Source organism: Molothrus aeneus, chromosome 4 (assembly GCF_037042795.1).
Source record: "Molothrus aeneus isolate 106 chromosome 4, BPBGC_Maene_1.0, whole genome shotgun sequence".
In the NCBI taxonomy this organism is placed as follows: domain Eukaryota; kingdom Metazoa; phylum Chordata; class Aves; order Passeriformes; family Icteridae; genus Molothrus; species Molothrus aeneus.
In genome coordinates, this window is record NC_089649.1 from 57,794,771 (window position 1) to 57,820,718 (window position 25,948).

The window sequence follows — 25,948 nt, forward strand, 5'->3', positions numbered from 1 at the left end:
TAATATTTTAATCCATTTTTAGTACATGAATGAGGGACTTTATATCAGGAATTACAAGAAATACAAGCATCTATTTAAAAAAAAATAATATAGAAATGTAGAATTATAAATGATTCATATAAAAGGAGCAAATATGACTAGCAAGAAAAAAATCTTATTTTCAAGTCTGATGTTAACTACCAGTGTTGACAAAGGCACTTTCTTCTCCTGTCTTCACTCATCTGTTTCCTCATTTAACAGTCTGGAAAGATTCATTCGGGTTTTCTCCAGTGCCAAAGTTTTTGCTCGTCTTTGAGGCCTCGAACTTGACACTGGGACTGGTTCTGGAATTTGATCACAACTGAAACACAGATTGTTTAAGAGTTAGGTAAAAAAGACTAAAATTGAAGAGCTTTTATAGGAACAAACTTGAAACATGGTCTTAAAGAGCAAAAATCCTTCTTACCAATTAGACACTTCATTTTTTGAGAATATATTGGTATTTTCAAGTGATACAGCAATATCAGTAAAGATAACCACGTGATAAGGAGTTGCAAAATCAGCAAAATTAGATGGAATCAAATTCCCCCAAAATTAGATGGAATCAAAGCAAACACATTAAATAGGCAAATGGGAGAGACTGGCCCTGGTCACAATAAAGTCCACAGTAAATGGATTACTTGCTTAAGAAAGATTTGAACACAGCTGAAAAGTACAAAGATAATGTTGTTTTAATGCTTATATCCTGCAAAATCATTAGGGAAGAAATCCATTGTCTATATTCACTTCTCAGTCATTTCTAGATGCTTGTCAACTACATGTTGGATAACAAACAACGAAACTGTGAGGAGGAAAAAGAATTTAAATTTAAAACATTTATACTTCCACAGAACAGATTTAAAAAGGCAGAAAAAACTTAACTGGAAGAAGAGCAATAATGTAAACCAAAAATCTGAATTTTTTCAGCTAGAATATCTGTTAACACACAAAAGGTATGTTCAAAAAATATTACAAGCTCCTTTGGCGGAACCTGCCACTGTTTCAAAAGTACCAGTTCAAAGAAATTTTTTTCCTTAAAATATTATCAGTGTTTTTGGAACAGAGAATATCAAAACATATATGTCTGGGAAAGAAAAACATTTGAATTAAATTTCCTTGCTAGAACAGACATCATAGTTTTGATGGTGGGGAGAGAAGGATTTACCTTTCAAGACCACGTTTTACACTTGCACCAGTTTTTCTTCTGCTCACAGACCTCACTTCTGACGCTTTCCGCTGTCCTAAGTATAAGCAGAAGTCTTTTTTCATATCTTGGTATCATTTACTTTCTTGAACTAGTTTTGTATCTACTTTTCTTCAGTGTTTGAAATTGCATCTAACATAGAAATATGCAGTCTGCACTGATAGAATATGGTCACAAAAAGGCAACAACCAAAACCCCACAATTTTCTCCTTCTCACAGGAACACCTGTATGTTACTGTCAGTGGCTGTGGCTGGGTTATCTGCAAGCCTGTAGCCAGTCCTTTTTTCTTTTCTGAAATCTCTGTTATTGGGAGAGGCTAACAGCACAAAAATTTCCAAAGAACAAACAACTTTAATCTTTTAACAAATACAACTGTGAATCTACAACAGAGTATGAATGGCTTTCCCATCTATATATTCACAAAAAGTTAGTATGAAATTATTTTATTAAAAACAACTAATATTGTAGCCACTGTACCTCTGCCAGTTCTGCTTCTTGTGGATCTTAATTTTGCAGTTTCTTTAACTTGATTAACTGGAGTATGAAGAGCATCTTCATTATTTTCTGTTAAACAGAATAACAAATGCAGAACTCATAAATTAAAACTTGATTATCTTAAATACCAGGATTTTAAATTTTGGCTGCTACGTTAAAAAGCCACACAATTGAACCTCACTTTTTCTTTAAACCAGAAACTAGCTAATAAAGCTAACAGGAAGTTTAAAATGTCACTCAGCTGTAACTCCACCCCAGCAAAGGTCAATAATACATAAACTATTCTCGATGACTATTTAGCTCCTTCCACTGTGTTGGAAGCTGAGCAAGCAGGACAGAGGATCAGCTTGTGTGAACAGGGACCTCTTTGTGAAGCTCAAGAGGAAAAAGGAACTGCAGGATCTCAGCAAGTTAGCAGGTCAGGCTTTCCAGGAAGATGACAGAGCTGTGTTCATACACGTGGGGAAAAGGCACCAAAGGCCAAAGTTCAATTACAGCTGAATTTGGTCAGTGTTTTGTGAGATAATAAGGAAGGACTTTTGAAAGTACAGTAAAGGCAGGAGAAAATCCAAACAAAACACTGGATGAACACTTGATGGTTAGTCACCTGACTAGCAGGACTAGAGAAAAAAGCAGAGCCATTCAGTGCTGGATTCTTTAATATTACTGATGGAGCTCAGGCTGCCCAGTCCCCTGAATCAGAGGATCATGAGCATGGGAACAGTGATTTTCCATTTGAGGACACTGATAAGGGAGCAGCTCCAAGAGCTGAATGTCTGTAAGCTGAGCATGAGCCAGCAGTGGCATCCTGGCTGGCACCAGAGACTTTGTGGCCAGCAGGTCCAGGGCAGTGACCATTCCCCTGCACTCAGCACTGATGAGGCCCCATGGTCAGTTCTGGGCCTCTCGCTGCAAGACAGACATTGAGCTGCTGGAGTGAGTCTGGAGAAGGGCAGTGGAGCTGGGGAAGGGGCTGGAGCACAAGTGATATGGGGAGTAGCTCGAATTGCCTCCCAAGTCCCGTTATTTCTTATTTTCATAATATCTAAACAATTCATTGAATTGCACACTCCTGAATTACCTTCTTCATTGTGAACAGTATTTTCAGACTGTGCGATGTCTCTTTCCTGTGTCCTTTCAGACAGACCAGTTTCCTCAGTTCTTCCAGAGTGGTTTTTGCCCACATTGGGATCCTTGGTTAGTTTCATATGGAGCTTCTCAATAGCTCTTTGACAAGGTTTATCTTCCACTTTCTGGAGAGCAGACATTTCATGTTAAACGCTACTTGAATTTACAACTACTTCTTTTATCTATAAAATTTGCTTACTAATAGGATTAGGTGAAATTACTGCATAAAGGATACATTGTGTGATATGAAAGTGACCAGTCAAGCTAAAAGAAGAAAAACTTTCTCCATCAATACTAACACTAAAATACCATATGCCCATCATGGGTTCAGCATTCTTACCAACATTTCTATATACCATTGTGTTCATGTGCCACACTTCCAAATTTCAATTTTTTCCATAATAATAAAAGCACCAAAGTAAAACTGTTGTACTCCTTTCCTACTTCATCTTAAATCAAGCATCCTTTTCATGTTGCCTAATGATCTTCCCATTATACCATAAGTTTAGGTGTAAAATTTCAGCCATTAATAATTAACTAAAGATAAGTTGCAAAACTGCAAGACTTAATACTGAAATTTATTTTAACTTAAAAATAATAACTACACCACAGTTAACAAAAGAACTTACTGTACTGCAATGTATCAAGTCAGGCACACTGTTTCAAGCTGCTTATACTGTCTGTGGTTTATGCAGTGATATCAGCTCAGATTATTATAAATTATTCAAAAATCAATTTTCAAAACTGTTTAGAAGATAAATTCCAGTCATATGGTCAAAGTAAACAAAAGGCCTATTTTTAGGGGTATCAGAATATTAGACTACTAATGATTAAAAAAGTAAGAACCATGCTTTTTATGTACTACCTCTTGAATCTCATCGAGCAGCACCAGCAGATTCTCTGTAGAAGAACTACTGAGTTCTAGAAAATTTAAAGCTCTTGCATAAATACGGACATCTGGTGCAGTTGGGTCTGCCAGGATTTCATTGCAAATTTTCATGGCTAAAGTATCATGCACTGTTAACTCCTGCAAAGGAAAGAAATTAGGTATCAGAAATTTTGCTGGGAACTATTTTTACAAGAGACAACAGTGAGAACAATCTGATTTAAACAGTTGGCTAATTTTACACAGCAAACATCTTCCTAAAATGCACTATTTTCAGTACATTCACCAACTGATTTTTATAAATACCTTCCACAACATAAACAATTAGCCATGTGCAAGTTCCTACTAACATTTTTTAATTTTAAGAGGGATGGGAAATTTGGGATGGAGGGGAAGAAAAGGAAAGGAAAAGGGGAAGAAAGTGTCAAGCTAAAAGACTTCATTACCTGAACAGGCACTCATTTAATCCAACTGCTGACACTGGGAATCCCACAGAGGCCCTGACAGGTAGCAGTAAACTAAGGGGGAGTAGTTTTTAATCTGACACAAGTGCTACTTTCCAACAGTTTAATACATTGTACCTGATAGTCCTGAGACTTCTTGGACTGACATTTCAGTCCACTTGGTCTGGTCAGATCCACGAACAGTTCAGAAACATTACTGACATCTATTTCAGCCAAAGGTGATGTTGCAGGAGCATTTAACAGTGTTTGTAGAGTGGGAAGATAAGCTTCTTCAAAGCACTCCTGGTTGGACCTGTTTCAATGAAGTCAAATATTAGTAGCATAATAAGACAAAATTAAGTTTTATCTTCCATGATGAAAGTTCACTGACTTGTACATCAATCAAAGCAAAGTGGGAGCAGCCAATCCTGGAAGCAACAGCCAGCAAGATCAAGATATCAAAACTGCTTCATAGTACCATTTGAAATTTTAGCACATGGTATTTCAAAGGAGTTTTAAGTAACACTTCCTTCCTCTGAAGAATTTGAATATTCATCCTGACTACTGAAACTGATACATACAGGCATGTTCTATCTTGAAGGACAAGAGAAAAAATTTCCATAAGTACATTTCTCTAATTCATTTTCATAGATTAATCTTGTTTTTTTTGCTCATTCCTCCTTTCTGCTAGCATATTTCTTTGGGGGTACTTCTCATTGTGTAGGAAAGCAAGGAAACTTGGCAAAAAAGTAAGCAGTGGTTAACAGGATTTTTGGAAGAAATACTTGTGATTTTTTTCTCAGAAGAGTTCCTAACTCCTGCCAAGCAAGCCTAAAAATCATGTTTCACTTGGTCGTGCAGCAAGTTGTCTAGAAGTGTGGTTCCACAAGACTTGTCAAAACAATTTAACATTAAGATGTCAAAAACTACAAGGTACAGTTGAAGTGAAGCCTTTACTTTTGCTGATATTTCTATTAACTTCCTATTTGAACCCAAATAACTACAAGAGAAAACCAAGAAAGCAAGTAACTTTTTAAAAAGCAGATTATTTGCTGCTGGATTAAGGAGCAAAATCAGCTGACAAAAAAATCCTTTTGAGCACTATAATTGGCTACAAAAGAACCAAAGCAAGAACTCCCCCTTTCAGCAGCTTTAAGGCTTTATATTGGCTCAAGCATTACTGAAGTATCATTCAGATTATTCCCTGTAAATGGAAAAAAACCCCAACATCTCTAAAAACACACAGGCACAAGGCAGAAGCTTCTCCTCTTATGCTGCCTGCAAGTTTAATACACTATAAATACATTCCATGAATAAGAATTGTCTCTATTCTAGCATCTCACATCACACTTCCAACATGACAGATAATTTAAACAGGATCAAAATTTCTTCCTCAGAGTTCAAATATTTCATTTCAAAAAGTAAGCCTCTTGATTATATCTGTGACCAGCTGGAAAGATTAACAGAGCAGCACCCAGAAAAAAAAATGGTACTTTAAAATTCTGTGAGAGATCAGTACCAAATTTAGGTATGAGCCTCCACCAAATCTCATTTATTACCCAAATTCTCCTTTACTGAGTGGCAACTTTGCAGACAAGTTCTGAATTACACCTGGTATTTAATAATTCACTTCTAATAATACAGTATCTGTATTATTAGAAGAAAGTAAATAACTCAACTTAAAATGGACCATTTGTGATCCAGGATGCAGACAATGTTTTGAGACAGAAAAGAAATAAGATTTCCTAACTAAACAGAGATTCTAATCAATGATCCAGACTAACACATAGGATATTTTTCTCCACAGATTTTTCTGATTTTTGCTTAACACATACACCATGTTATTTTTTCAAGAACACAATCATCTATGAGATGCCACAAGAAATTGCTTCATTTACAAATGATGTGGAAGTACATGGGACTACTCAGGTGGGCAATCACTTGAACTCTCAAAAAAAGAGAATGAAATTCACAGCATCAGATGACATTCACAAATAAAAGATTATCAATGTTAAAAGGTTAAATTCATTACTCATTATCAGAGATAGTGGAAACATATTAAATCAATTTTTCTGTTACTTTCATAAGCATTTTAAATAGGGAAACCCCCATTCTATGAGAAATTGGGTATTTTTCTTCATTTTTTTTCCTGACAACAGCAAATACCACATTGCTTAGGGGTTTTTTGCCTCTTCAAGACAACTCCCCCTTGTATTACTCCTCTTAATGTGGCAACGTATAGGCCACAAAAATTTAATTTAATTTGTTTTGAAAAATAGGTAAGGTAACTTAATTTAGGTGTCATAATACACCTAAATTAAAAGCTAACTATAAAAAAGCAGATAAATACTTAGTTTGTTCTAACTTAATAAAACCACTAGCAGCTACTGAAAAGTAAGCCTTCAGCAGCAGGTAAAAGGAGATGAGAATTGCTATTTAAGCTCTTATTCCCTTACATAAGCTCCCTACCTCCTTTGTCCACCACCAAAACAGGAGATTTGAATATGCTGTGAATTTAAATTGGAGTATTGCTTGGTTCAAAAACAAACCAAAAACAAACCCCAAACCACAACCCAGCAGCCTGCTGCTTTGATAACTGCTTTTCTTTTGAAGCATTCCTGCTAGCTACTTTTTTTTAGCTACTTTTTTTTAGCTACTTTTTACATCAAAGCCTACCTGTAGTGCTCAACACCATAAATAAGTAAAGCACATATTTTAAAATTAATTTTATTCAATCTCTTTGAGAAGAGTTTCGATTGTAGGCTTAGGAAAGAAAAAAAAAAAGGAAGTCACATGGAAAGCCATTAATGGAAAGTCTTCAGAATGGTCACAGGTTGAGATTATGTACTTTCAAAAGCAATAGGCATAGGAGAGTGAATTAGATGTCTATTAGATGTCTAAATCTAATTTGCATTTGTGCCATTTCTAATAGTGCAAGACCAAAAAAGGTTCCTAAAGCTGCTAGATGAATGTATATTGTCATAAAACAAATTACAAAGATCATTACCTATCTGCATAAGCAAATAAAGGGAAGAAAACTCCCAGGCAGTGTCGGAGCCGAGTATCCTCTTCAGTCACGGGATTGTACCACAGCAGAACGAGACGAGAAAGGAGCTTGGCACTGCTCAGCCTCCTAGAGAACATCAGCTTGGCAATGCCTTCTGCAGCTTCTGTCCTCAGCTCTGAATACTGAACAAAGAGCTCATCACATACACCATACACCAACCATCATGTTTTTCACTAATACTTTACTGCAATAGCCTATACCCTGTCTTACCAATCACTTCTCTACATTCACTTATTTCCACCTGCAAATAGAATGCAAAGCTGCTCAAGGGTAATCTTAGCCTGTACCAGTGACAAACTTGTAGTCATTTTCTAGGACAGGTATTTTAATATTAGACCATTAATTTCAATTCACATCACATAATATTCCCAGGCAACCTAATGGGATAAGCCATCTGCAAAAATAATTTTAAAACAAAACTAAGGCAAATTTTATAACATTCCTTACCTTGCTGTCTAAGAAGCCAGACAGAAGCTTCAGAAGGCTGTGAACTGTGGCAGTCTCCTCTTCCTCCTCTATTGTTTCACTTTCATCCTCACCATTTTCAGTTCTATTGTGTGCACTTTCACTTTGAGAGTCATTGCCTCTTCTGGTTTTAAAAGGCTCAATTCCAAACAGTATTAGTAGATCAAAGATTGCCTTTAAAGCACTGAGCTTTATCTTTATGTTGTCTATTTGCAAAACCTAGGTTTAATAAGGAAAATAAACATCATCTTCCAGTAGACCATCAATCTTGAAATTAGGCATAATAAGATTTTTTCTTTAATAAGATTGGTTATTTTGGGAAACTTTATAATACTTGAACCAATTTTCCAACTTTGTATTATAAACCCAAATTTGTAATACAATCTGAGAAATAATTTATTAAGTCACCTATGCAATTTGCACTACATAAAATCAAATTAATTTCACTCATGGAGTGAACATCCATGTATGAGATGTAATTTTATTGTTCAACCCATAAACAGACACTGGACAAACAAAGTCTATTTGAGTGTTAGGCATTACAGAAATATAGCTAAACAAAAGAACAGCTTAATTAAAATCATGGAATGTAAAAAGACAACAGGGACCAAATGAGTGATAAAAGTCAAAGTTACATGGGTTACTATATGTATTATAGTTCAAATTACATGCAAGTCAAACCATGCCTCAAGGGTTAGCTGAGAGATTCTACATCTGTTTAGTCCAACACCCTGCTTCTGATTGCAGCCCACATAGAGATTGTGGGATTTACAATCTGCAGAAAGATTGCTTAACTCAAAAATTTAAGTTACTAAAGTAACTGAAATCCTCTCCAAACAAACTTTTTTTTTAAATGCGACATACTCAAAGCCAAATTATAAAAAACAGTAAATGTTACTTTTTTAGGAACCCAAAGCTCTCCTACTATGACTGACAACTCTACTATCTTGTCTGAGCCAAGCACATCAGTTCAACTCCTGTTGTCATTTCTCCAATGTCTGCCTGAACACACTCTTAGAAAAGCACAGTTACCACCCACACTTCCCTCAAATCCAGGATCAAAAACCAGGGTTAACAAGTGTCATATTTGATATAATTAGCTTGGTATCACAACAATCACCACAAGGTTGGGAACTGTGGATATTACAGCATCCAACAAGCTCCATATCCACAGATGTTTGGCCATGCTATTGTTGGTTTGAATATTGCTTTATCATCTAGTTAACAACTCTTCCTTAATCCTTAATATAAACATATTAATTCCTCAGAATTTAAATCAGACACCCAGTATCACAGGAAGTATGCAACAGAAGTGTGAAAACCATCAGACACATTTTTAGTTTGGTTTCCCAAGGAAAGCTTAAAGAATCCTACAGCTTCTCTTTTCTGTATTGAGTAACAAATACACGACAGATTTCACCCAGATTTGGAAGAGAAAGTGAGACCTTAAAGATAAGGAATTCCAAGAAAATTTTAAGACAACAGGTGACCTTACAAAGGTAAAATATGCTACTATCAAGATAAACTGAATCTTAGACATCAGAAAAATCTACAGGAAACCACACTCTCCAGATCTTCAGAAAATCAGGAATTACTAGTTCTCAAAGAACATTACTATGTATGATAGCTTGTTAGAGATACAAGACGAGACCTATTTACTAAGTCACAAAGACTATAATTTCACTTCTTATCGGACATTTTACCTGTAACAGCAACGGAAGCTGTTGTTGGGCAAATTCTTTGTTCTGAAGAGTACAGCAACCCAAACACAGAACTGCCATATTTCTCACAGCTGGGTGGACATTAGTTACACCTGGAAGTATCTGAAAACAATAATATTAAACTTTATAGACAAAATACATAAACTGAAAACAAAACTCTGACTACTAAAATATGTTACCCTGAAATTAGAAATAATTTATTTTGATATAGTATTAGAAAATGGCAACTATCAAATACTCTGTTTATCTAGATATAAACAGAAGCAGATTGAATATGTTGTTTGAAATCAGCAACAAAATAATGGCAAAAGTCACATGAGTGTTCTGCTTTGTATTTGTTTTTAAGAAATACTTGTTTTCAAACAAAACTGAGTTGATCACTCTGGGAAACAAAAAACCCAACACACAACAACAAGCCTAAACATTTCGTCATAAAAGACATTACCATTCTTGCAGAGAAACAATACACAGTTCCAAGTTACGAAATACAGATGCCACTTTGATGTACTTGAAGTAGTTCTGAGGAGACAATTGTAAAAATCCACACAAAAAACCAGACTAGATACAGTATGAACAATGCAATGGCATCATTTAATATTTTTGCATTTACTAAGGAGTTCAAGTTATTTTGCATTCCTACATACCAGAGACTGAATGATTTCATTAATGGTTGGACTGATGCCTTTAGAAAGAGACATGATCTTCAGAACCTCGTAGCACATCATCAGACACTTCAACAGTGTTTCAGGATCATTCTTCAAGTTGGTCAGGGAAAAGAGAAAAACATTATTAATACAAACGGTGGCTATGATAAGAATGGGGCCACTAATCAATTTGACCCTACCCAAATAAATTTTCCTGTCCACTGCACATGTGTTGTGCAAGAAGATTAGTCATCATCTGTCTATAAGCTATGATGACAATTAATTCCTTTTTATATTTTCAGTTAGTTAAGAGTAAAAAGAGTAAGAACAAGATTGCAATTTTTTTTTCTAGAGCATACCATCAGCTTCTATACAATTTATCTTTTGCTAGAGCATACTACTGGCTTTTATAATTGCAGAAGAAGAATACTAATACCATAAATGTTTGACTTCAATTTTTAAAATGTATGAGAGACAAGGCCAAGCTACACTTTCTTTTAAAATTAAGAATAAAATTTAAAACATAACCAGCACTTGGGAATACAGGAAGGGAAGAGACCTTCTCCACACGCATTTCTTTAATTTCAGGTTGCTCTGCTGTTTTTATCAGATCATTTTTTGTGTGTTCCAACTCAGTTATTTTCTCTTTTAATACTGATGCTCTATTAAAATCCTGAAGAGTAATGCATTCTTCCAAAGCTTGTTTTGCTTCCACAAGTTTCACTTTTATTTCAGCCAGCTGAAATACAAAGTAAAAAGAAAATTAACATAGTAACCTCTGCAGTATTAGCCAATGATACCCTATTGACACTAGCCAATATTAACCTACTATGTAAAACTCTGGGTGATTAAGTTTAAAAAAATATTTTTATTATTAACTCAAATCTGCTCACCTTAAGCTCCCGCTTTCTTATTTCAGCAGCATCAATAGGCTGGTCAATTGCAACAATTGGCTCACGAACTTCTGATATAATTTCTGCAATCTATTGTTACAAACAGTATATTAGTGACATTAATTGCAGTCCAGATATATACTAAGCATTTCACTTTTCCAAATTTAAAATATTATCTTTCTGAAAAAGTATTCCACATCCATGCAGTTTCTCTTATCAGCTGGTTCCCTGTAAATAATCCTCAATTTGAAAACACAATGTTACCATGAGCACATTTCAATCCCATTTTTTCCCATCCAGCTGGGTAAGCAAGGAACAAGAAGACCGTAAGCACCTATGTGAGTTAACAGGAAGGAAGAGAAACATGAAACCTAGAAATCTACATCATCCTCACTTTGAATGTTTTTGTCAAAACACTTTGCATCTAATACAATAAAATATTCTGGAACAGGCTACTGAAGTGTAACACGTTCCTCATGGGAGGACAGCACTTACAACACCAGTCACATCTTTAAACATAAAGCTCTCTAGAAAACCACAAAATGCAGTTATGCCTAAAACCAAAATGACAACAAACAACAACAACAACAACAGAAAAACCCAACCAAACAAACAAAAAAACACACAAAAAAACAAAACAAAAAAACCACCCCAACAAGCCAAAAAACCCAAGAGAGAAGGAGACAATATTTAAATACTGATATTTCTTTTACAATGCTTCATAAAGGCTGTTTGATTTATGGGGAAGACAGACTAGAAAACAAGCTTTTACATTTACTTACAATTTGAATCCTTCTGTCCTCATCCTTAACAATACTGAGCAATCTTTCAACAAGCAGAGGTATAAGTGCTGCTGAAGTTGAAGGTAAAATGAGAATCTTTTGTAAAATAACTAGCAGATGCTTTCTGGATTAGAGGAAAAAAAACAAACAATGATTGCTTATTCAAGAAAATGGAAGACATAAGAGTTACTATCCTACCAACTTGGAGATACTTGTGATGAAGATTTCATAATACAGTATGAAACTTTTGTCCATAGCAAGTTTAACTGCCAAATGTATCTCTTACTTAGCAATGTTTGTCTTTTACTGATTTTACTGAATTTTTTAATAATATCTCCCTACCATCCAAAGAAAAGCCATACCAGCAGAAACAGTATCAATACTGCAGAATGCTTTCATGGAAATTATCTGACTGAAAACATTAATAAAAAAAAAAAAAAAAGAAGAAAGAAAAAAAAAGAAATAAAGAAAAATACAACTTAAACTATCCTGCCAGTCTGGCACACATTGACACATTCCAGTGAGAGTTTGAAATTACTGCTGTGTTTATACTATCACAACTGTAAGTTTTCACAAAATGCCTGCAATGGTATGAATTTTCAAATTCGTTTGCTCTTCTTAATTCATACCAAAAGGCTGTTAAAATTATAAGAATGACTCAGTTAACACAATTTAGCCTGGCATCTAAGATATTTGTAGCCTTTTAGGCCTTAGCAGATTATAGCTTAAAAACACAAGAAACAAACAGGCTACTTGCTACAAGTCATCTGTTGTGAAGCAATACATTTTTCTCCCTTTATTTTTTACATACTATACTCCAAATAAGCAGTTCTGTAATTTCATAATCTCAATGATATATTACAAAAAGAACTGAATTTGTTTCCCCTCACAATGCTGAATCAGAATTAGAACTTACATTTCCATAAAAGTAAGCAGACAATATTTGGCACAATGTTGGGACCAATTCCACTAAGGAGACTGCTTTCTATTCCAGCTAGCATTAGAACTGTATTTTGTCTGTTTGATCAGGTTCTTTTCCAAGCAGAGGTTCTATACCTGTCCTCAGGCATGAGTATCTTAAGCTCAGTAACACAAATTTGATATTTGAGTTTACCTTCCTCCCTCTTCCATGGTATCCATGCAGCCTAGGATTAGAATCAGTTGCTGGCCTATGAATTCTTTTGTCATCAGGTTTTCAAAACAATCGAAGTCTTCTTTTTGTTCTTCACTGAGAATTGGCATATTTTGAAGATAACTGAATCCAAACAGAACAGATATAATTACATTCAGGTTCACTCTTGGACAGTAATAAGTAAGTAAATAAATAAATACACTCCAAAAAAATCCAAATATCCACTCCTGCTCCACCCCAATAAAAAATCCCACCACTTCCATGTCCTGTAAAAACAAGTGGTTACGTTAGGTACAAACCTTAAAAATTAATGATTGTGTTCTTTTCATAGATTATTTTTTGTGAAGTTATTTATACCAAATAATTAATGTACAGTTTCAAAATAATGCACTTCATTTAAAGAAATCCCTTTTGTGAATGTAATACAATAGGAAACATGTGATTTCAGTTCTGTAAAAACGCATAAAGGTAACATCTTAGGAACAAATGTATAGATACACCATTTTTCTTACTATTTTCTGCATATTTAGGTACAATGTATCTTTTACAAGTTCAGAATTGTAATATTGCCTACAAGACAAAATACAAGAAAATCATGGAAGTGTACAGTGATGTCTTAATCTGATTAAATATGTCATCACAGAATAATAATCTGTTATCAGATACATTCAGCCATATAGCATGGAAAGTGTAATCAGTTTGTTCCATTTCTTTATTTTTCTAGACTCAATTGTTTTTTTATCAAAGTTTCATCTATCAGTGAGAGTTATGCGTGTTCAGAAAATCTGAAGTGAAACATCAAGTACAAAATTCAATATCATAAAATACAATTCAAATACTGACATGAGCTGTGAAAAATACGCTTTTTTCTACCTCAGCTTTGTAGATACTTTTCAGTAACAGCTTGTTAATTTTAGCAGATTTTTACAATTTCTTCAAATTTAGGACAAAAAACTTCACATGTAACTACTATTTAAGAAGATCTGAAATGAAAGTTGTTTCTGATCACTTAATAATAACCTGCAGCAGGTAACAGTGCATATGGGAATGCAGCACACAATCCTGCTTTTTCCTGAAGTCCCAGTGACCAACATGTTCCTGCTCCTCCTAACCAACACCCTCACAGTGCACTGCACAAATGTACCCCTGAAAACTGAGAACTGAAAATCTTACCTGAAACAACAGCTCAACAATGAGGGCTTTAACAGTTCATACCATAAACAATTACTAGTAAACCTGATTAATTTTAGGCTCACCCTGAAGAGTAATGTAACTGAAGGCACTTTGAGTAAGATTGGATGAAAACAAAACAAATGTTCTTTGAAAGAACAGATTTTTTGGAAAATAAATGTTTCATGGACTGTAAAATGAATAATGAATGAATAAATTTATACCCACCAGACTGGATATACATTTCCAAACTAAGGAAGCACAGATGCTTCTTTTATTAAATGTTTATGAAACATGTTAACACATTCCACACTGAAAAGTAGCAATGACTTCTGTAATCACTACCAGTATGCTACACCCAGTACAGTGAGAAAAGAATATGCATACCTTTAATTGGGAACATCCATCAATACAATGCATTTTTCAGCATACCTGATTTATTATCATTTCAGGAAGGTTCACTGTTTTACAGGTACAGCACCTCAGTTAAGATTTCCCAGCATTATCCATGCTCAGAAGCAAATTCTGTTCAAAATTCCTGAACATTCATTTCCACCCTCCTGCGGTGGGTTAAATAACTGCTCTGTAACTGCTCATTTGGCAGCTCTGTCACTGCCTTCAAACATAAGTTTTAGGAAGCATGCCTGCCTAAGCAGGCAAAAGAGAAGGGAAGTTTCAATTCAAAAATGCTTCTCTTAGGGACAGCAGCAAAATTTTACTTTATTTTCACAAATGACAACACTGGAAGAATTGTCAATTTCTGCAAGCTTGAAAAAATCTCTCAAAAATCTTTTCAAAAAAGCAAAGAAAAGCTAAAATCCCTGTTCAAGCACAGTTTTGGGTTTGAAGAACACCTGAACACTTGAATAAATAAATATTCTCTAATTTAAAAATAAAAATATACTTTAGTGGTAAGAGATTTATTTTTAAATGCAATGTACCTCAATAAATAATCTGCGTATATAGCTGGTTCTGGCAACACCTGTTCCAATAAAACTTCACCTTCTTCACCTTTTGATTTTAGATATTCACAAAGACATCTCCAATATAACACATTCTCAGCTGTTAAATCCTCCACTGGAATCAGCTTTCTAAACAAAAATAAAAAAAGCAATATGCAGAGATGAATAAAAGAGTCTAAAATAATAAATACACAGAAGTATTAGAAAATAAGAAATAAATATTATTTAGTAAAATGCAAATAAAACTCCATCAAAGGTATTCCCCACAGAAATAGTTAGAGATTGAGAAAAATCACTTCCTCTCTCTTGAGGACACAGAACTCCAGAAGCCATTCACTATATTGCCCTTCTCAGTATTTTAACTCAAGGCTGCTCAGTTTGCAGAAACATTCTGCCCAACCCTTCAGACCTCCTAGAGCAACCAGCCAGGTACTTTATGAAACATTGTTATCACTGCACAAGTCTGGAAAACTGAACACCATTAAACCACAGAAATGCAAAACAGCATTAAAATATCTTTTCAGCTTCTCTGAATTGTTTCTTCCATTCTTAATACAAGATCTTGAGACATCAGTGGAGTAGCAATCACAGTATGTCAAATGCAAAATCTAATACAACTTTTTCTCAGCAACTCTGTAAGCTCATCATCCCTCTGCCATCACACACAGATCATCCATCATGAGATCCCCACTCCTTTTTAGATCCACAGTATTTTTCATGCCAAGCATGGAAATTAGTCTTTGTTTTTGAAGCAGAACATTAAGTTCTGCATTAATTCTACCTCAAAACAGAAAAGACTCTGCAGTGGTACTTTTTACTCCCTTGAATCCCATTTTACTTGTAAACTATCAACAATTTTTGTTTTGTTTTAGATTGCTCACATACAAAACAAACAAAAACACAGCCAAAAACACCCAAGGCAACATGCAGATGAAAACTGATCTTTTGACAGATTCTCATTAATCTGACATTTTTTTTATTTAAAAGTAAATTTAACAAACAGAAACCACAGACAAAAAAATCTAGCCATTTATCATTCTGATACTCCATCATTCAAGCTGTACTCAGAAACTTCATACAAAAACAATCCTAGTGTTTTCCATAAATTAAATTAATGTAAGCTTCATTATAAACTGACTAATTTGACTTACTTTTCCAAATGTCATTAGTCTAAGAGATCTGGTACTTAAAAAAATCTCAGCCCAGTTTTTCAGAATGGAAGCTTCATTTTGCTCAGGACAAAGGTCAGATCAATCAGAACAAAATGATTTTGAAGTGTGGTAGGAGTCTAATCTCAGATGATGAAATTAAGTGACTGATTGTCACTGATTAAAAAGCAATAGCAAAATCTTAGTCTGTTATTATGGGAGAAAATGCACAGTATCACATGAAGTGCCTTGCATTCTGGTTAGTAGCACGATAGATGTTTTGAAATCAGTGGATGCTACATGCACTGCACTCCAAAGCTATAGATGTGGGCCTGTCTGGCTTTAAAAAGCATCAATAATAGTGAAATAACTTTCTTACAGTGGAAACATGCCAGTATCTTAAGAGGTTAAAAGGAATTTAGTTTTATTTAAAACACTCATCTTTTGGAAATGAAGAATGCTCTGCATACCTGCTATCAAGGTTTTTACAGTTCTGAACGATGTCATGAAGTGGAGATAATGAAAACATAGCATTTAGTACTGGGATGGCCACTTCTGGGCAGTTTTCTACATCCAGTCTATGAAGCAATTCTAAAACATCCCCTTCAGTGAATTGTAACCAGGCTTGAAGTAGCTTCCTCTTCATTACCTCCTTAACAGCATCTAATAATACAGGAATTTAAACAGTTTAAAACAAAGTTTAAAAAACATCAAATTTTAAACATACTTTCATAAAACATGTTTCTGTAGAAGTCTTTTTGCAAAAGAAGCTATTGTACAGTTAAACTTAACATTACCTTAAATAAAGAAAAACCCTGTTGAGCAAGAACTACCTGGGGTACACCCTTTTTTTGAGGCAATGTAATTTTTCCCCTCACAAGGAATTTAAAAAAAAAAAAAAAAACAAAACCTCTATCCAAAAAACTTTTACATTTAAAGACAGCATCTCAACCCAGAAAACCGACAAACCACAAACTCCTGTAGAAGAAATATTCAAAATCAGAATCACAGAATAGGTAAGACTGGGAGGGACCACAGTGGATCATCTGGTCCAACTTCCCGGCACAAGCAGGGCCATCCCAGAGCACATGGCACAGGGCTGCATCCAGGCACTTCATGAATACTTCCAGTGTGGGAGACTCCAGAACCTCTCTGGGCAACCTGTTCCAGTGCAAGGTCATCTGCACAGTGCAGAAATTCTTCCTTGTGTTCAGGCAGAACATTGTGTGCATCAGTCTCTGCTCCTCGTGTCTTGTCCTGTTGCTTAGCAGCACTGAGCAGAGCCTGGCTCCATCCTCCTGCCACCCTCCTTTCAGATACTGACAGACATGGATGAGGACCCCTCCCAGTTTTCCCGAGGCTGAACAGGCCCAGCTCCCTCAGCCTGTCCTTGTAACAGAGATGCTCCAGTCCCAAACATTCTGGGTAAGCATTGTTACATACGTGCTGTTTCAGGAGTCTCCACTTTTGGAGGCAGGATACTACATGAGAACTGACATACAGAATTCTCATGCTATTTCAATTATGTGAATGGATTATGAAGTTCACATATGATACTTTAACTCCCTACTCACCACTGCCACAAGAAACAATTCCTGGATCAAGAGAGTACTACTTAATCAATGAAAAAATATTTATGGGAACATTAGGAATGTATACATCTTTAAAGCACTCACCCAGACTTAAGCAGGGAAGTTGAAAGGCTAAGAGTCTGGTGGAGATAAAAACATAATAACTAAGGAGCAAAACAATTTTGCTCTTTCAGAAGACAATATCGAGTATAAGAGAAACAAAATCCACACACACTGACAACATTCATCTTTCCTCTTATATGTAACTCATGATAATAAATGCAGCATTTAAATATAGTTTGGAGTTCAAAAAGAATGGTAAAAAGGCCTTGAAAAAGCTACATTACGGTCCTAAGGATAAGAAACCTCTCCAAGAAGGTGAAAAGCATAAACTAGTAGAATACAGTACAATGAGAGCTGAACTCACCCTGAAAAGCATAACTAAGCAGAATGTGGATTATGTACTCTACACCTTATCTAATTATAAGCCCTATAAGTCAATATGGAAAAACATCCAAAATTTCAATGTATGTACTTTGAATGAGCAGACTTCTTACTTGTTACCTCAAGAGTTACCCAGATAAGCAAATTCAATAAAGATATATATATCCTTCACAAGAAAGATTGATGTATCCTTCAGAGTTACAGGATTTGCAATACAGAATAGCCAATTTGGAATACAACCTATCCCACCTGGCCAGGAACATATGATATCAGTTAAACAAAATACCCTGGCAGATGTTACATACCCTGTGATTCTAGATGTCAAGAAAAAGTCCTCAACAGCTGGGATGTAAAACCATCTGAGAAAGTATCTGTCCTGAATCATAAAAGAAGACACTTCTTTATGTTGAACTCACCAGTATCACCAAAAAATAGGTCACATAGAAAGGCTGTACTTTTTCTTTAAAGGAATACAACAAATACTTGTTCCTGACAAGTGAAGGATCACATGAAAAGTTAAGGAAAGTAGTTTCCTCCCCAGTTTGGAAAGATTACTAAGAAAAATGCATTCATCCTAAGAAGTATCTCTCAAAACCAAGGATTACTGGGGGAGTGGTGGCAGCCAGCAGACAAGCAGCAACTAGTTAGATAAAACAGAAAACTAGCGTATCAATAAGAAACAGTAATTCAGAACATGGGTTTTTCAGTGCTGGACTTCAGAAACAGAACATGGCAAACTTCTGTAGGCTACTACAGACCAATTCAGCATAGGTGGGGCAAAGTGACTAAAACTTCCTATACAGAAGGAGGTGGTCTTTCTAAGGTAGTTCTACACAGCATAAAAAAGGAGTCAGATGATTGTCTCTTCCTTTCCTGTCAAGAACAGAATATGATCCCCAAAAATAATAGCAGATCAATAAAAACACATGCATGCATGACACACCTTAAAGAGCTCTAGTCCCCAGTACTTCACTCTTATTTTGTAAGTGAATATCCACATAGATCATAATTCTCACAATTCCCAAGCAGCACATCATTCAGCAAGGGAAATTCTCAGAGTAAAATTCACCTTAGTGCAGGCTTTTCAATCAAAGCAGGGAGATTACAAATCAGCACTCAGTAAAACTGCTAGCTTCTATTGTGAAATTCATGCATACAATTGCTGCTCTTGGGCGAAACAAAAAAACCAAAAGGGTGTTCTATGTAGGCAGGCCAAAATTGTCTTGCTCAGATGCAGGTGATGTGTTCATCTTTTGGCAACACCATGACACACAATTATGGGTACATTCTGAATGGCCCTTTCTATAGAGTGATACAGTACAAAAGACATTAAAAAGAATAAAGCTGCCCCATGGTGAAATGCATAAGGGTCAAAGATTCATTAAAAAAAAATTCAAGCTAGTTAAACAAAAGATTAACCAGCTGAGAAGACTTCTCTCTGAAAGCACATAGGAAATATTTTCAAACTGATCTTAATGTTCCCATTTAAATTCTTTAATACATTTATTAGTCACAAAAATATCTGTAACGTAGCATTTCTGAATACACCAAATTAATTACATTTTTCTAATTCTGTGTTTACTTACTTTTTTTTTTTTAATTTTAATAGCATTTGGTCCTATTTTAAAGCTCATTGTCTTTCAGGTTTTTTGAAAGTGCAATTCTTTTCTGGTTTGTTCACTATAAGGAGCCTGGAAAAATAAAGCAGCAAGCAGATTTCATGTGTCTAAACACATCCTGGTACCTCATTACTCCCTTTGAGCTCCTTATTATTGCCATCACAGCTTCTGCATACAGCACCCCAACATTTTAAACTCAGAAAGTATTCTCTCTTTAACATTAGTATTAAGATGTTAAGAAACTTATGATCTCTTACCAGATCTGTCATTAAGTCCTTGTTGCAACAATTTAACCCTCTGTGCTATTGCATGTGAACTTTTTCAGCCAAAACCTTAAAAAATATTAAGACATTAAAATACATTTCCACATATGATAACAAATGATCCCATTATCTACCTATGGTTTTACACTTAAGAGTTTTAACCATCCACATAAATCCTAAATCAACAGAAACCTCTAATACCTATACCAACAGTACTGCACCAACAATTAACTATCAGATCCTTGTGCATGGAAGAAAATGTAAAGTAAAATAACCAATAAAATTAACACATAGTTTAGAAGCTCATCAGCTCTGCTTGAATGTAACACCTGGACATGAAAACTATCCTCTCTCTTTAAAGTGCCCAAGTAATGAATACCTACAATAAATTGCAGAACTTAGTACTTTCCTTAAAAAGCCACTAACACAGAGATTCAGTTGAAAAAACCAATCTAACCTAAGATAAAAATGGCAGAAGACAGTTCTGTGTGAAAAAATGGAACATTTTGTTTCAAGATCTCCCGTAAGATGCCTGCATAAGGAACAGACACGTTAGCATGCTTTCTTACCCCTGCATGTAAACATGAATAATGGTTGCTACTTCCCAAATTTGCAAAACCAAAACCATGCCATTTTTTACTACCCCTGTGGTCCTAACATCCACTATGCAATAACAGAGAAGCAAATTTGCTTCAGTAACAAAATGCATAGAGAAAAAACAACTGACTGCATACATAATTTATACTGTTACTACCTGATCTTCAACAGACAAATTCTACCACACAAGTAATTTCCATCAGGAAAGTTCTACAGTCAAGTTCAGCAGTTTTAACTAGAAAACTTGGATTAAATCCGCCCCCCTCAAAATTTTGGTAAATGAAAATAAATTATTTACCTGTTCTTAGTGGTAAGTGAAATATAATCAAAGATTTAAAGCCTTTTTCCTAAGTCAGCCTTTGAAATTAATGGTGACCCAATTTACCTCATATGCCAGCTTTCTGACAGCCTCCTTTACATCCATGGTGCGGCCTACAATGATTGGCAAAGTCCTTTCTGAGGGAGCGATACATGACAGCACAGCACGTCTCACATCTGAGTTGGAATCATTTTCAAGCAGTGTGCTGTAAACTGAAAATAAAATAGTCATAATGACGCTTTCATACGAGTTTGAAACACAGAAAAACAGAAAATACTTTAAAAAAAAAAATCAGCAGCTGTTACAAACCCCCTCTCCTGCCCCTGCAGAGCTGATAATTTAGGAAACAGATCAGGGTCACAACCCCAAGATTTTAAGGTAGCTACATGCTGAGCTATGATGTCAAAAGAAATAATGTTTGCAATCATAAGTAAAATCTTCAGGTAATAACTCCAAAAATTGCTGCTCTAGATCTCACCCATAAATAACCACTTTGTCATTTACTAGCAGAAAAATAAAACATTTCCAAATATTGGCTCTGTAAGACCTCTATTCACTAGTTGTACCTTTTCATTATCTTTTGAACTAGATCCTCAAATTTTCCTATAAATGGAAAACTGCAATCTCCATTAAGCCTACCAAAACTCTTACAGTAAATCCCTCACATTGCTCACACTCTTTTATTATATTCTTGAACCTTACTCAAAATTCAAAGCAATTATAAATTTAGTTTAATCACAGTGTACACAAATTCATCTTGCTCTGTGAGACAATGATTTACTATGAAATTTATGTGCTCCTAAATAAGTAACCTATAAACATCACATAGAAAATAAAATTTAAAAGAAGCCCCCTTAACAACAGAAACCCCCAATTAAGTAATTTTTCACAAAAGGCAATATGTAAAGATTAATCAGGGCACAATTTAAATACCAGCTCTGCAAAGTATACAAAAGTATACTTTGTCTACCTCGAGGCAAAGGAAATGGAAACTTAGGCAAGAATGATACAATAAACAAAGAAACCCTCAAACATCATCAAGATCCCTGCCTTGCAGAGATGCTGATGCCTTCTAGAAAAGTGATCATAATTTGAGACAACAATAGTTTTTCTCTATCATCTCCACACTTCTAAGAGTTTTGTACTAATTCAATTAACAGTACTATAGGGTCCTTAGAGGGTTAGAACTGAACATGTATTATACCTCCAGTCTAGTATACAACACATTTTCACAAGCCTACTTCTACATTCAGTCCAGAGCAGCCTGAGCCCAGTGTGACTGTCTAGCAGATCTCTCCTAACAGTTGTCCTTTCCCCTTGAACACACATCTTGCATCTTCCAACTCCTCTAGCAAAGTTTCACAGTTTATGTATTATTACAAGATTACCCTCAAATATCCACTTATTCAATGCTCAAAAAAAAAAAAAAAAAAACAGCTTTGAAATACTTTAAAGTAATGTAAATTAGACAAAAGTGAAAGACCAATACTACTTACTATTAACAACAGGGCAGGCTTCATCCTTAGGATCTTGAAGTCTTGACAGGGCCAAGACAGCTTGAATTCTCACACTTGGAAATTTATCTTTAAGTCTAATCAGCATAGCTCCATTAATTTTATCAAATAAGTCATCATCAATCTCAGCATTCTCTGGCATATTTCCCAAAATCTTATTAACAAGCTGACAGGTTCGAAACCTCACTGCATGGCTGTTGGCATTGTGAGACTTAGGGAAAGAAAAAAAAGGTATTTTTATAATCACATTTTTCTCATTTCCATCATAAGGCTATTAATATGCACATCTAACTGCCTAATATTCTACAGAATAAATGAAATATGCACTTCTACTTTTCAAGAGCTTTTCCAATTTAATTTTACTTTTAATCTCAAAAAGTCATAGAACTGAAAAGCAATTACAGCCCATTGCCTGGACCAGTGACTCTGGAAAATCAGCAGTGCCTTCACAAGGAAGCAGCACGCTGACCACTGCATGCAGCCTGCAGTGCATCAGCCAGCTTACTGCTCTGCCTCCACAAAACATTAGAAGGAGAAAAAGACATCAGCAATTATGATTAGTTATCTTAGGCCTGATCCATAATCTTACCATGGAAAATCAATAGCTTAGGAAAATGTAATTTTATTTGTGTCTATATGCTGTTGGAACTGTTTATCTTTCCATGTAACACTTGCAGTAAGCAGAAAGGAATAATACATATGCCAACTACAGTTGTATAGATCTTTTCATATTTTTGTTATCAAAGGAAGAGTATAAGTTAATTTCCACCACACTCCCACAACTTCATGCTTATAAATATATCTGACAGTCATATAGGAGAACTTTCATTTTTCTCAAAAGCCCGAATTTTGAAATCCAGTTGTTGGATTACTGCATGTGATGTGGTAGATCTTTTTGTGTTGGGGGAATGAGGATGGTGTTACGTGTCAAGCACTAGCTTTGTTTTGCTTTCGCTTTTTAAATTCCAATTTGTAGGTTTTGTCAGGTAGCAGCAAGTTTTCCTCACTGCAAAAAGTTTCCATTTTCTATGTTAGAAACGTCAGACATTCAAGAATAAATGTTAACTGTACCTCAAGCAGAAATTCAAACACATAATTCAGAAGTAAATTATCTTCTTCTCCCTCCTCACTACCATCTTCTTTCTCCATCTCATAGAATGAAGTAACAAATCTAGCTGCAAAATTGATCACTCGCTCCACTGCTGGTTCCCGCCTGTAGATTATCATAGCATACTTGAGGAAGTGAATGAATTTTTCATTAAAGCTTTCTTTATCATCCAACTGGGAAAAAAAAAATCAAACCACAACAAAAGATAACTATCCGGTTCATCTTTCAAAGCTGTACCACAGAAAAATAAAGTAAGTGGGCTTACAATTGACAGCTTCCAATTGAATTTAAATTTTTAAAGGGCTACAGCTAGCGGTCGGGGCACACCCGCTGTCGTGCTCCCCTCAGTGAGTATTTTGCTATAAACTAATTACACAGCAGGCACATTGCAATCGGGGGTTCCACCAGGCCGACAGAGTCCAGGACAACAATCAACACCCCGTCCATTATATCCTGTGTCACACCCACACCTCGGGCACCCAAACACCTTCCCAGCTTCCCGCGGCATCACCAGCACCCGCGGGCAGCTCTCACCGCCGCGCTCGCAGGAGACAACTGGGCAGAAGAGTCCAGCAGCCTGCTTTTGCGGCATTTGCGTGGGTTTTTTGGGGGGAGAGTTGGGGGTTCTTTTTGTTTGTTTGCTTGTTTTTAAGTCGCGGGCTCTCCTTAGGCACACTGGTGTTCGTTTTAGGGGAGCACTGCGGAGGCGGCCCCCGCCCCCCGGGGGACCAGAGGAGCAGCCGCTGGGGCCCTCAGCTCCCCCCGCGCCGGGCCGCCCGAGGGCAGCCGTACCTGAGCATAAGTGCTCTTCAGAGCCACCACGAGCTTCGCGTGGTTCTGGTGAGGCTTCTGGGCCAGCTGAAAGGCTTCCTGGACCTGCAGCAGCTTCTTTCTGGCTCCCATGGCCGAAGAGCGGCTACGGCACCGACCCCTCGCAGCCCCGCGCGCGCGCCAACAACAGCCGCGGCGTCCGCGCGCGCAGCTTCAAACCGGGCGCGGGAGCAGCTCCCGATCTCGCGAGAAGGCCGGGCGGGCGCGCGCTCGTGCCCGCGCGCTGGAGGCGGGCCGGGGGCCGGGCCGGGGCGGGCGATGGCGGGCGGCCAATGGCGGCCGTTGGCCGGGAACGCGCGCGGAGCGTCGCCATTTCTACACGATCGCAGAACGGCTCGGGTTGGGGGAGAGTTCTGAGGCCTTTCAGTCCAAGCTGTGAGCGAAAACTGCCATGTCAACTGGACCATGGCACTGAGTGCCACGTCCAGTCATTTCTTGAACACTTCCAGGGATGGTGATTTTACCATCTCCCTGGACAGCCCACTCACCTTTCTGTGAAGACTCACCCTGTCTAATCACCCTTTCTGTGAAGAAATTCGTCCAAATGTCAGGCTTAAGGTGGCGCATTATAAGACTATGTTCCCCTGGTCCTGTATCGGGTTGCCTGTGAGCAGATGCCGACCCCATCTGGCTATAGCCTCCTTTCAGGTAGTTGAGTGATAAGGTCCCCCTGAACCTCCTCCAGGCTTTGCATCCCCAAATCCCGCAGCTGCTCCTCATGGGATTTGTGCTCCGAACCCTTCAGGGCGGGCTGGGAGGCAGAGGGATGAGTTGGGGCTATGCGGGGCTGCGGTGGCCCTGCGGCTGTTCCAAAGCCCATTCCCGGTACCAGCCCGGCTGCAGCTGAGGGCCTCCAGAATTCCGTTCGCTAAAAGATTTAAATGCGCCCGACAAACCCGTCCGGCGCCGCTCTCCAGAGTCCTCTCCGGACGTGAGCACCAGGGAAAGTAAATACAGACGGGTTTCGTCTGTAGCATGTGCGGCAGCGACCTGAGAAAGCTCAGCCGCTGTGTAAATAATAGAAGCTCATTGAAACTCCCTCTCTTCTGCACCCTCTGCCAGGGGGCCGAGAAGGCGGACATACGGAGGCAACACCCATTTGTGCTCCTTCCACACCGAATCCCTTTTTAGCGGAAATTTCCCCCAAGTTTGCAAGCGCTTGTTGTGAACCTAATGCTTTCCCAGAAATCCTTTAACTTGAGAATAGTAATAAGCCTCATTATCTCAGTATCTCATTAAAAACAGGAAAAATAACTCAGCTCAAAGCCCAGAGCTGCGTTACTGTTACGGAACGTTCGGTGAGCATTTAATGACACAATTAACGAAACAAGGCCGCGGGTCATTAGCTGAGGGGAAGCATTCCGAGCATCTATCAATTACACAGTTACACACAACATGCAAAGAAGTGAACACGAGCCGTGGACAGCAGGAACTTAAGGCTTGACGTCCATATATGTTTGGGCTTTAAGCAAAAAATGTGCCTAATGGACCTCAAGGGATGACAGCTATTTAGTAAGGACAGG

At 37.0% G+C, this 25,948-nt stretch overlaps 1 protein-coding gene across 1 annotated transcript; it reads right to left on the reverse strand.

Moving 5' to 3' along the window:
- On the reverse strand, positions 1-24,497 carry NCAPG (non-SMC condensin I complex subunit G). Its single transcript, XM_066549181.1, is given in 22 exon segments — positions 1-340; positions 1,184-1,259; positions 1,701-1,787; positions 2,800-2,971; positions 3,712-3,873; positions 4,314-4,488; positions 7,183-7,364; positions 7,690-7,926; positions 9,411-9,530; positions 10,073-10,183; positions 10,632-10,811; positions 10,966-11,055; positions 11,748-11,871; positions 12,862-13,002; positions 14,991-15,140; positions 16,630-16,822; positions 20,051-20,101; positions 20,104-20,125; positions 21,039-21,184; positions 22,469-22,697; positions 23,558-23,767; positions 24,387-24,497. Coding segments are annotated over 22 exon segments (3,096 nt in total). The 3' UTR covers positions 1-213.
- Between the last annotated feature and the right edge of the window lie 1,451 nt (positions 24,498-25,948).